Genomic DNA, 13,179 nt, shown 5'->3' on the forward strand with positions numbered 1-13,179 from the left:
CACCAACCACAGCCACCAAGGCACACCCAGAGATGATGACAGCATCTACTTTTACAATGCACTCTCCTGGCTTTAGCATTCCTGCTGGTGCAGCATCTGTAAACCCCAAAGGGCCACCAAGACCAATAGGCCTGGTTGGTTTTGATACCCTTCATTTCTGCCACAGGATCTCCTAATATTCACAGTTTGCAACTGTCCAGGGAGCTAACCAGTTTGAAAACTAATAGCTATACCAGCTCTGTGGTAACTAATTAACTTGCTCACTAATTCCTTAAAAGAATGGGTTGGATTCTGCTCCCTCTGAAGTCAATGGAAAAGCTCCAGGAGCTTAAATGGGACCAGTGTTGGTCCCATTCTCTTTCTTCACCTCCCATGGATGAAGCCAGGATAGGTTTCTCTGTTACTTATCTGTGTTGAACAGAATAGCACTTGCAAAAAAAAAAAAAAAAAAAAAGTTATTTTTGTGGAACAACATTTGTTAGCTCAGGTAACTGTATCAGGTTCTAGTATTAAAAATTTGAAGAACACAAAATTATTAAAATACATGTAACACACATTTCTGCCCAAATCACCTGGATTCAGCTGAAGTACCCAGACCTGAACATCAGGACTCCTCTTAAGGCAAATGCTCACCCAGCATTACCTGTTGCCATTTGATTTAAAAGACTCCCACACCTCAAGGTTATCATGCAAGGAACTAGTCAGAACATCAAAGCTCATTTCAACATTTGCAGTACACTGAAATTCTTAAAATTCAGAGCATTTCATGTTTAACAGTAGTCCCCTTTTAAAAAAGCATTCTTGGAAGCAAATTTATAGCACAAAGTTAGCATAGTTTAGGAAATTGATAAACAGCAAAAAGGTCAGACACGTGTGCTTTCCTTGTGCTTTGAATGCAAATACCCTACTAATACAGTTCAACATCTATTTCTGTCATGAACAACATGCTGCCATAGATACAAAGGGGGCTTTCCTGCTTGCATTATAACCATCACTATTTTCCCTTTCTTGGATATGCTTTACTGGGAAGTGATGCTTTTGTTGAGAGTAGAGAGCTGACAGAGTCCCAGCACACTTGCACTGGAATGCAGTGCTACTCTGCAGTGATTCAGCCACGTTACAAGTAAAACCAAAAAAAAAAAAAAAAAAAATCCCATGGAAGGGGCAGAGCAGGATGGAGCTACCAAGAGACAAGAGCTGTCAGAGCTCCACACTCCCCATCTCCTCCTCAGGCCCTACGTAAACACATGTGCCTCTCCCTCACAGAAGCACCAGGACATCAGCTCACAAACATTCCTTTCCCACAGAAGCCAGAGCAGAGACAAACACGTAGGTGACAAGAGAGTGATTTCCATAGCAGAAACCTCCATTAGGTACAACTGACTCTGCCTGTCTCTCTTCTGTTGCCAAAAGGAGGATATAAAAGATTATCTAGATTCACTACACCTTTTTTCTATTAGTTTTTTCCCTAGTTGCACAGATAAAATGTATAAATGCAAACGGCAAAACATTTCTTATCTCAGCTCTGCTCTTTGGAACTGGCTTACACTCCTTGCTTCAACTGTCATTTTTCTTAGAGATCAAGGGCAGTTTTGTTTTATTTTGCATTTCACTCCCTGTGAAAACCAGTGCACTGCTGACCACATTTCTCTAGGCCTTTTCAAATGAGAACAGCTTTGGTGGCAAAGGCCAGTTTAGCTTCACTTACCTTCAGCGGTGTTCCTGTTTCTGAAATGAATGGTTTAACAAGGAAATGCACTGACAACAAAGAGAGGAATGGATGTGTCCGACAAAACACACACACACGCACAAGTCCAAAACAATACAAAAGCAAGGAGACTGAGTAAAAAAAAAAAATCAAAATCAAAACACTATGAATGCTTTGAGTAAAACCGACGAGAGTCTTTCAAAGTGAATTGGATTGCTCATGGAAAAACAGCATCTGGAAGGTGGAAAGATGCATTGAAATGAAAGGCAGGGGAGGGGATCTTTTTTTGTGCCCAGTTCCAAAAAAAAAAAAAAAAAAAAAAAGGTGTGTGTGTGTGGGGAGAGGAAAAAAAAAAAAGAAGAAAAAAAAGAAAGAAATGGGCCAAAATAAGCCACAGAAAATGGAATTCTCACTAGAAAAATTAGAGAGAAACTCCAGCACACCTTGTGCGTTGTACATGCTGACAGAAGGGTTGTTATAGACCGCCGATTCCCCGAGCAATGTATTATAAGGGTTGTTAGTGCCATGAGGACGAAGCAGAGCATTGGTTATAAGATGATTAGCCATGGCTCCTGGAGCAGCCCGATAGAAAGACAGAGAAAAAAAAACAACAAAAAAGGTCAATCAGGCAAATGTGGTATTAAAAAAAAGGGAAAAAGAACATTCAGAATGACAACAGTTGAAATAGTCCTGATTACAAGCAGCCAGCTAATTAGACTCGGAAAACTGTATGCCGCTAAAGCAGAACAGATGTTACTGACGATGCACAAATCCAAACCAACGCAAAAGAAAATGTATCAGAAAGCGGATTAAGCTACATTTATGGTGGTTCCCCAGTTGCTCGGAGTGTAAGCAAGGCTGCGCCCACATGCTTGCTACAAAGAAAGAAAGGAAGATGGCAGCCTACACAATGTGGGGGGAAAAACTCTCCGGAAAGTGCCAAATGAATAATAATAATAAAAAAAATATATATAATGATTAACAGACAACAGCACATTCAACTCCCACTATGTGCTAGGATCTCTTTTACCACTCCTTCACAACAGATCTAAATCAAAAAAGCAGAATTATAGAGAAAGGATGGAGAATGCAGCCTCTCCAAAGGCTCTCAGAATTTCTCAGACAGCAGCTGTTTCTCATGCCTAAGAGGGGAAGTATCACTTCAGCTGTTTCTCTGATACCACCATCAAGAACATCCACAACCACCTGAATCCACCCTGGAAGGTGACAGCACTGCAGCTCCGTCTGGCATTCCTATCAGGAATAAGAGTGGCCACAAAGTGCATGTCCCAAGGCTCTCTGTGCGTCCCACAAACACCTTGTTTACCCACCCCTGCACCTCTTTGCTGCTGTTTCCAAGCACTCAGCCCAGCAGATGTCCTTTGCTCTTTGGTTTATCCCTTGGAAACGCAGCCTCTAGACCCGTGTTTTTTGGGATCATCATGGCTTAGCAGGTGGCTGCCAAGACCTACCTCAATTCCTATTGCACGCATCAACCCAGGAAGCAAAGTCTCCCCCCACCTTTTAGCTGACCTACAGGACGAAAACCCCTTAAGCCCTTGCTCTGAACATCTAATCTCCAGAGACATGACCAAATAAAAAACTTGCCCTTCAGGGCCATTCCCATTGAGTTCTGGGGCAGTAAGGACGACCATGGTTTTTAACCTCCAGAACTAAACTGTAAAGACAAAACCTTTCCACCAGGAAAATAAGTCATTGGTGGAACAACTAGAGCTAGTTGGGACAGGACTGTCAGAGGGCTCAGGTGACCTGGCTGTCACCAACATCTGATAGCCTCAACCCAAAGAAGTAACTGAAACGCCAATCCTCAAAACCAGTAACCCTTTCAGGAATACTTTTACCAGTGTCTGAGGCATGGAGACTCCATTTGCCTCCTTCAGGTGTGGAGGTGGCCCCGTGCTGAGGTGAAGGCTGCCTTTGCAAGGTATGTAGCACACTGGGTCCAATCTCCTTGGATGCAATTGATGAGGACACATAAGCCCTGAAGGCCTCTGGCTGGTACAAATCCCTTTAGCAGGGATTTCTCTGAAAGCTCACCCCTACTAATTATTTACAGAAAGGCAAAAACCGGCCAAACCTCAGGCTAAGTGGAGGCTGCCTCCTGCCGTGCTTGTATGCAGGCCTGGGTTGGCATTTCCCCGTGTCTTTGCAGGTAAAGGAGAGAGCAGACTGTTTCTTGCCTCTCCATCAGCCCCCAGCACTTCCCAGCCCCAGGCATATGGCATTAGCGGATCACTTAATCGGTCTTTTGAGCACAGGACAAAGTAGAAGGCAGCGTTGTATGGGGGCTGCATGCCAGGGAGGCTCCTCAATACATGCAGCTGGAAAAAAAAGACTTGTTTTCTCTCACCTGATATTTTTGTCTATGCTGATGGAAAGCAAGATGAGCTGCTGTGTTTGAAAATAAGGAAACAAAGCTGTCTCCTGTAAGAAAACATTATATGAACGCTTAACTAAGTAACCTTGAATGTAACTAATAGGTAAATGAGTCAATTCTTTCTTTCTGGTAATGTGTTTTCTCTCAATCTCACATACATCTGGGATGAGAGACTGTAGGAACCATTTCTCCTCTTGTGCTAGTTTTATACCGGTGAGCACTAAGGCCATTAAAATTGTTTCTGCTTTCATCCCACTTTTAATCAAGCCAGGCCATAAAAGATTCAAAAAGGGGCTCACTTTTATACAAGTAATGAGAATATCCAGAGTTAATACCAGCCATAAACTCAGAAGTGATATAATCCTTCCATCTGAGATTTAACTCAATCTCCAACTCAGTCCCTATGAGAATTGATATGAAAAATATATCCACGGTGGGCTTTCGAGCACTTTAGCTTGAGGTGCCTTTAAATGCCAGCTGCCAGAAAGAGCATCTTGCTCAATATATCCATGGCCTGATCATGTCTAGTGAACCCCAGCAGGCAGGAATAAGCTGATCCCACCATGCCAGCACAGGAGAAGCTGTTTTGCACGAGGGATGCTCTCGGATTGTGACAAGAAAGAAGGGATCAGCCTGTGTGAGCACTTAAATATAGGTTTTGCTTGCTGACATTTGCCAGCGTGGTGGGCTCTGTAATGATCTGACTTCACACAAATATGGCCCTTTCAGTCAACTTTTAATACAGATCCATGATTCTGACTACAGACTTGGCCAAAAAAAGTTGAAAATACAGAATAAATAAGTGATTTCTGCTCTTGGGTGTGTAAAAGACAGGGCTTGGTACTACAGCCACCCATTCCTGTATGCAGCAACTGAGCAAAAAAATGCCATCTTCTGCTTTCCTCTCCCTTCATTTCAATAAGATTTTTTAATTTACTGTTCAAAATGCCACTTTCAAAGTCTCCTGGTGAAAATCCAAAACAAACCCTCTGCTAACATGTTCAGATAACTTTTAATACTTTCAGAGACCCAACTGGGCCCTAAGGACTCAGCAGCAGGTTCCCATCATGGTGAGCTGGCAAACTTCATAGTCTGCACAACACAATAAGTGTAACTTTGGCATCTTAAATACAAAATGATATGTACCCTGTATTCACAAATTTGGGCTCTTGCTTCTTACTAACTGCTCTTGAATTGAAAATTCCCAGCCTAAAAGGGTGCCAAGAGAGGATTGCATCCAGGGTCCAAAAAGCCCAAAGTTAAACCTTTAGATAAAACAGTAGTACACCAACCCCCCAGCCCCTCCAAACAAAACAAACCAAATCAAACCCCTCTCCCCCCCAAAAAAGAAACAACAAACCCCTCATAATTTGGTTTCTCTTTCCCAGACAAAAGAAAAATGTAATGCCAGCCGTATATTTAAGTATCATCCTGATTTTTTTATACCACTTTATCATTGCTATAGCAACCATTGGGACTATTAGGAAGAGCGGATTAGATCTGCAGATGAGGCAGGAGCAGAAGGAGCAGGTAGACTACAGAACTATGACCTCATTTGCATGAAAATGGCCTTGGTAATAGAAAGCCAACAAAACCCTAAGAAAGTAAGCATGGGATTATAGCAGCATGCTCTCCCAAAACACCAGGAGGGTTATTCTGCTGTCCTGTGTGCAGGTGTGCATCACTGGGGGCTGCAATTATAAGGGTCAGTGCATGTCCAGGGACCTAAAAACCAGAAAGATCAGGGCTGCAAGTGCCTGTCAACCACCTGGAAACTCCTCCATGTCAGAGCACTCTTGGGATGGGACCCTTGGCAGCTGTCTGGCACGGTTTTGGCAACGTGCCTAATACCCTCCGCAGGCAGCAGTTATCATCACTTACTTTTATTTATTCACTTACTGCTGGATCCTCGGCTCCCAGCGTCTGCTGCAATACAGATCTCTCCCAGCAAACTCCAAAGCTCTGTGTCATCCTTGCTTTCCTACATTCCAGCAACAGCAGCCCCTATATAAACCCCTCCTTTGCCATCTTGCTGAACCACCTAAGCCCAGCACACAGCCTCAATTCTTTATTTAGTTGGGGGAACCGCCTTCTATCCAGCTGTGCTGAACCACCTTTAGTTCTGCTAATCAAAGTCACCCTACTGAAAGAAAATGCATTCTGTTTCCAAACCCCTATCATGCTGTGTACACGTGGGAGCATCAGTTTGGGGCTGGAAAAAAGATGGGTTTAAACCCACGGGTTCAACTTTTACAGCCTGATGATATCATCACAACCAGCAAACATTTAACAGCTGAACTCACACCTCTACAAAAATATTCCCTGGTACCACACTGGTACAACTACAGTCCCACGTCTCCTTGTTTCCACTGGTATTCAACCAAAGTTCAAAGCAAAACACAGCTACCAGGTCAGCTCTAATACCTAAAGTTACTAATTCTAATTTGGGTTTCTGGAAAGGCCAGTGCTCAGTTCAAGGATTCCTGACACTAGATTTCCCCAAGTGAAGGATTTGCAGGCCGTGATCACAAGGAGAAAGAGATGATGGTCTTTCAGAAGGCAAATATTCGCTGGGTTAACACACAGATGCTCCTGCCTCTCTCACAGCATCGGTGATCCTCATGATTCAAGCACCAGAGATCCAGCCATACTTGATTTAAAAGGCCAGGAGAAGCCACGGCCTGTGCTCAGGGTGCAGGGGGAGATCTGGAAGGCTGCACTTTTGACTTGCAAACTGAGAAACGCTGTTAGGAAAACCAACCAAGACAAACAAGATGAAAATCCCACAATTTTAAACATCACTGTAACCAGACACAAAGGATTCAGATAGCTACACTTAGCTGATTTCTGTGGCTATGAAAGTGGGTATTATTTAATGACAGAATGCAACCAAATGAAACCCTTTTTCCTTCCTTTCTAAGGTAGAAACTGATGGCCTTGATGCAGGACAGCATTGAACGTAATGATAATTTTTTAGAAGAGATTTGTGTAATGACGTATGTAATGTATGGGAAAATGGCACCTTGTTAAACACAAATATGGTTTATTCACTCACTGAAAGCAAAGGATGAAAATTATGATGACAACCACATGTTTCCAGACTCTAGACTGCATCACTCAGGAATAAAATTCAAAAACATTTCTTGTGGGCATCTGGCTGACAAAGCCACACAGGTTATCTTGAATCATCTGCATGATCTACGCAGCTGGAAGGAAAATGGATTCAACTGAAAATCCTCCACATTTTCTGAATAATACTGTCACTCACCATGGCTCTGCCTGGCTGAAAGGGTTTAAGCAGCACTGCTTTAACCGGGATCATCTGTCTGCACAGGCAACACCACCACCATGTATATTCTTTGACTTCTAGTCTTTTCAATTGCATACCAAAATGTTTTTGGTATGTGCATTTTAGCAGGGGACTGGGGAGATTCTCCCATTGCCCAGCAAATGTGACAAAAGAGCAGTTTTGCTGAGAAAGGAGAATGGACCAGCTTAAAATTTTAATTGGATGAACTATTCAGTGATTAAAAAAACTGTCCATGCAAATCAGTATTGTCCAAATTAGGTGTTTTCACTTTTTGTTCCAGAAGAGTGGCTGGTATGAAAGCTGACTTTGACTTTTTTGTATTATTTTAACTTTTTATTAGAGTAGAAACAGAAATAGTTTCGAAAAAGCACATCTGAGTCATAACAAAATGTTTCCTTGCCTCTGACCCAGCAATTCCAAAATGTAGATTTTCTTGGGCTTTTTTTGTTTGTTTTGGAAGAAAATACATGTACTGCTGTGTTTCCAATGAATCTCAATGCTGTTTCCTCTCTATTTTGCCATCAATGCAGCTCCCTTTCCACAAGGTAAGGCCACAGCACTGTACTCCTGCCTGCTCTGATTCCTGAAGCACCCAGCTTATCTTGTGGTTTACATCCACCATGAACCAGGTCCCTCAGCTTCCTGCAGGTCATGTCCTTGACTTCAGACTACCCTGCAGGGCCAAGTGACAGCCAGGAAGAACATGGGACCATTCCCTGAGGGTAGAACAGTTCCTGAGGTATCAGGGGACATGGTTTAGCTTGGACACAAATGATGTGGTAAGATCTCAGTCTTCTTCGAAGTGTTCATTAAAACAACCCCACAACACAAACCGCCTTACCCTAAATGTAGTAAATAGCTCAGACTTGAATGTCACTGGAATAGCCTCTCTGCACTGATTTCAGTTTGTAAACTCTGGCTGGTTTTATACTTTACTCAGTATTAACTTATTCTATTTTGCTCCCAGGGAAACAAAAGTAGGTTTGCAGGAGTCAAAGCTCTAGTTTTCTTTGAGACTTTCCTTACCAGCATTCCACAGTGTCCTTTTCTACAGGTAGAGCTTTCAAGTATTTAATAAATTCTGGTCTTCCATGTGTTCACAATTTGTTCTAACAATAAATGCAATTATGACAAGCAAAACCACACATATTTGCTGGAGGACAGCAGGTATTTTCAGCATTTTTCCAAGTTCCTTCCAACAAATGCTCTGACATTTAGATTTATCGAGCTCTGTTCTTATAATAGCCAACAGGATTCAGTTAATAAACTTCAATAAACTTCCCTATTAAATTTCTCTCAAATAGGTTTGTTGTCACTTGCAGCATCTAATCTATTCATTGTGAAGCTATTAATACTGACTGCAGTGAAATGGAGTTTCAGCAAATGAGGTTGTTAAGCTCTGGGCCATCTTCTGCCACATGAAACATCCTGTGCTTTTATGCAGAGACAGGGGAGCAAAAGTATTTCTTTGCCCCTTTTTCTTCCCTTCCTTTCTTCGGCAATGATTTCAGATGACAAACCTCTGCTGGATTATCATCTGCAGGCCATGTTCAAAACACACAGCTAGTCCGCATTGATTTATTAGTATTTGCTCACTCGCTAATTACTTTTTTACTGCCTGGAGCAGAAACGTTGTCCCAGGATGGGACATTTCTACCACTACCCCTTACAAGGGTTTATACTACACTGTATCTTGATTATGATTATTTCTCCCTAAACCTGAGGCCTTACTCAAGATGCGCAGAGAGCCCTGCCTGTGGTGAAAATTGGACCATGCTTACAGGAATCTGTAAAAGCAGCTATGCTTCCTTCCTTCCTCCTTCACAGTCATCATATTAAGACTGCTCTGCAGCAATGCTCTGCCAGATCTAATACTCCCCAAAGCCTGCTCTGATTTCAGAAATTGCCTTGCCCTTACTTTTCCTCTTTAAAGCTGATCCACCTAATGACTGAACTTCCAATTATATGGCTGTCAATCCTAAAATCAAAGCCAGTTCATAATATCTCCCAAAGGAAGAATGTCATGTCACTCAGTGAAATCACTGCAACAAATCTCAGCTAACTCAGTCCCAGGCAGCAGAGAGGCAAAATAAACCAGGAGAATACCAACAATGGGATTAATTTTGCACACAGGCAGAAATAAGAGTTAAACTCCCTAAGTTTTGATCCTTGATGCAGAAAATCATAATTTTTCTAGCATAAAATGTACAGCTGATTGAAAAGAGAGGGAAAAAAAAAAAAAAAAGACAGAAACCACCAGAAGCTGATGACTTTCCCTTATAAAGAGAAAATATTCCTCTGCTGTCACCTACCTGGAACTTCTCTTTACTTCATACGTGATTATCAGGATGGGTCATTTTGAGGCCAGCTGCTGACATTTAGCCAAACCAACAGTCGCTTAACAGGGTTGCAGAGATCTTTGGCTTACAAACAGCAATCCCTTGTGACAGAACTGGTGCAATGGCATGTGGATTACTCCCTCCAAATACACCTTCCATCTGGGCAATGGGCCCCAGGAAGGGGTATCCAGGGGGTCAGGGGAGGGTAAGTGTGTCTGTATGAGTTACAAGAGGGAACAGAAGAAGCAGAAGGGCAGGGGGGATGAAACCAAAGAGCTTCATTAGGAAAATGCCGGTGGTGGTGAGATGGGGAGGTGAAGGAACAGCTTCCTGTAGTGGATAAAATTGAAGTTTTGAAGTTCTGATATAAATTGACTGCGCTATTTCTTTTGCAGGCTGTCCCTGGAGTTGTGAGCACCAACACAAGCGCTCAGGGTGCTGGGACAGTGTGGACCCTTGAACACCAATGTGCCCAGTGAAGAGCAGGAGCTGCAGCATTTGAGCAGCTGGGGTTGGATGAGATGCTAGAGAACAGGCTACAGGCTGCCTCTGGATTAGCAGCCAAGAGCTATCAGGGATTCTACCCTGCTTCTTACCCCTTGATTTCCACCAAACAACCAGGGGACACTTAAGCACCTCCAAAAACCCCGCTTCTCAAGTCGCAGCCTTGACTCAAAAATAATAGAAACTCAACATCTAATCACATTCCAGAGAGGGAAGAGACTGGCACTGTTGCCACTGTTTCTGGCTAAACCAGAGGCCTCCAGGCTCCAGGACTGATGGATCCCTTGAAATACAGAATAAATTTCCTGGGACTAAGGGCTTTGCAATATGAAGAATGATGCTCGAGGGCAAGGACTGCTGCATCCCTCAGGCTGATGCAGCACCTTGCCCCTGCCAGTTCAGCAATGGTCAGCACAGGCAATGTTTAGGCACCGACACCTCTCAGCACTCTGCATAGAGGGACAGGTTTGGGGGAAAGAGTGCCGTGTTTTAGATTTGAAGCAATGACAATAAAGAAGTGAGCTTTGCCCGTTGACAGATGATGGTCTCTGAATGGTCACTGAGGCTGCTGTCCCTGACAAGGGCCATCCCAGGTTCAGCTTTGATAATTCCCCAGCATTTACATCCATCAAACCCTGAGCATGACTGAAAACAGAGCTCAAAGCTTTTAAAGCATCTCTAGGGGGTGTTCAGCATTAAACAGACGCGGCTCTTGCTCTGCACCACATACCCAGCTGTGCAGTGATGGTACTCACAAGACCAAACTGTCTCCAGAAGACAGACGCTTTCCTTTAGTCCAATCGTCTTTGAGCTGTTAAGTGCTCAGAAACCAAGAATAATGTGTATTTTTATATCGATGAATATTTTGGTGAGTTCCCTTTAGGCACCTACAGATGCATTTATGAACAAGGAGAGCAACTGTAGGCACCTTGGACATCCTGTGAGTCCTCTGCACTGAACCACACCAGGAACAAGAAATAATGGGGAAAAAAAGTGACCATTAACACTGCTGCCAACACACATGTTCATGTAGCCACAACTCACTAATTTAAGGTGAGTAAGTCCCCACACCCTAAAATGACCTCTCTAAAAGACATGACATGAAAGCTGACTGACTTAACGGGAGGAACTGCGGCACTGTTTGCTGCCAATTGTAAAAAGACAACAAATGGAAAGAAAACAGAGGAAATATTTATTCTCTAATATCTTCAAGCCACAAGAAAAGCCATAGGTGTTACTCAGAGTAGGCAAGAAGTGTGTAGACAGACTGACAGATCATTTGGTGGTGTCCTCTGAATATCCTATCAAGAGGAGCAGAGGCACTTCCACCTCTCCTAGAACTTGGCTGCTTGCTATTTGTTTCATATGCAACATAAATTTAACAGAAATGTCTCTATCACGCCGGTCACATTAATCCATCAAGGAGCAAACAGGCATCTTGAGAAAGGCTGATGCATGACAACAGTAGCACTTTCACCGTCCAAATTTCCACCTTCTCTCTGCTTTATCAAGGCAGCAAGGAGTCAGCACGGGCAAATCGGTTATAATGAGCAGCAATTGCAATTTGAAGTGTACCAGAGACGGCGTTTGAGATCCCTGGGGAATCCAGTTCTTCTCCTTTTTTTTTTTTTTTTTTTTTTTTCTTTTTCCCTCCTCCCCTACTTGCCTGTGCTTTTTAGCACACTAAATCCCCCATTTTCACTGCTGTACTGGCCAGTGATGTCCACGCCATGGCACCCACCATCCCTGAAGACAACTAAACTGAAACTTCCTGATCTTGCACGCTGAGACACATCCAACAGCCCTCATCTCTCAGCAGAAAGGGCAGATTTAGTGACAAAAACCTGACTCATTGCACTGTCTCAGTGCTAACCTGCACCTCCTGTCTTCCAGAGTGACTGTCTCCTACCAAAGGAAGAATTTAACCTTCTACTGGTGTTTTCTAAATAACTGCTTCCGAAAAATGCGGGAAAATTTATTCACCTGAAAATAATTCTGCAATACACACAGTTGTCCCCACTGAATTCACAGTGCAGATACGACTTCAGCCTGGAAATCACAGCTTAATTATTTTTTTGGGTGGGTGGAAGGAATTTGATGGGAGATTTCATTTAGGAAACAATCAGGTCTCGGTTGGGTTAGAAATCAGGATATTAATGTTCTTCATTTTAATTTTCCTCTCTGACTCAGATTCCCACTGTTTGAATTTGAGCTCAATTTGTTCTCTTCATTATGAAGAAATCCACATGAATTTGACATTAAACTGATTACCTCTGAAAACAGTAGCAATAATTTCCCTTTTTCCTGTGTGTGTTTCAGATTAAGTCTTTGTGGTTGATATAAAAACACAGAGGAGAAATAATAAAGCAAAGGGAAATCAAGTATTTATTCTGGAACGCTACCCAGAAGAGGAAACATGCAACGGCACTTATGCATTTGGGAAGAAAAAGCAAAGGGGAGGGACAAACAATACCCTCATCTCCATTTCCCATTCCAGCCCATTTGCACGGGAGGAAACGGAATGATCACGGCCCTCCTCGTCAGAGATAATATCTGTTGTGCCAGTACTGGGGATCTGAGGGCTTTGTGTGATTCTGATGGGGTTTTGCTGGCAAGGGCCTGCTCCCTCATGAATGGACCTTAGGGACACATGGATGATCGGTATTTAAGACTTACTATCCTTGAGTAAGAGCTGCCAGGGGTGCTGGGCTCCAATCTGCAACAGCTTTTGAGGTCCTTATGATCCCCTAGGCCTCAGTGACCTTGATGAGACCCACCAGGAAGCCACCTTTGCTTGGCTCTGAGCACCCAGTCCTTGCCTTGGGTCTGTCTCCTGGCTGGATCTTGGACCTGGGTTGTAGCTCAGTTTCCAGCCCTTTCTCCGCCAGTATCTCCTGGCGGTCTGGGCTGGACCCTCACC

General features: G+C 43.3%; 1 protein-coding gene across 3 annotated transcripts in view; it reads right to left on the reverse strand.

Annotated features, from left to right (window-relative positions):
* Positions 1–13,179, reverse strand: part of ADGRL3 (adhesion G protein-coupled receptor L3) — a 479,174-nt gene that overhangs the window by 5,865 nt on the left and 460,130 nt on the right. For all 3 annotated transcript variants that reach the window (XM_058420608.1, XM_058420609.1, XM_058420610.1), the window contains one exon: positions 2,152–2,280. In XM_058420608.1, the coding sequence (XP_058276591.1) occupies positions 2,152–2,280 (129 nt within the window). The remainder of the gene's footprint in view (positions 1–2,151; positions 2,281–13,179) is intronic.

The sequence above is a fragment of the Hirundo rustica genome, chromosome 5 (genome assembly GCF_015227805.2).
Source record: "Hirundo rustica isolate bHirRus1 chromosome 5, bHirRus1.pri.v3, whole genome shotgun sequence".
NCBI classification, from domain to species: Eukaryota; Metazoa; Chordata; class Aves; order Passeriformes; family Hirundinidae; genus Hirundo; species Hirundo rustica.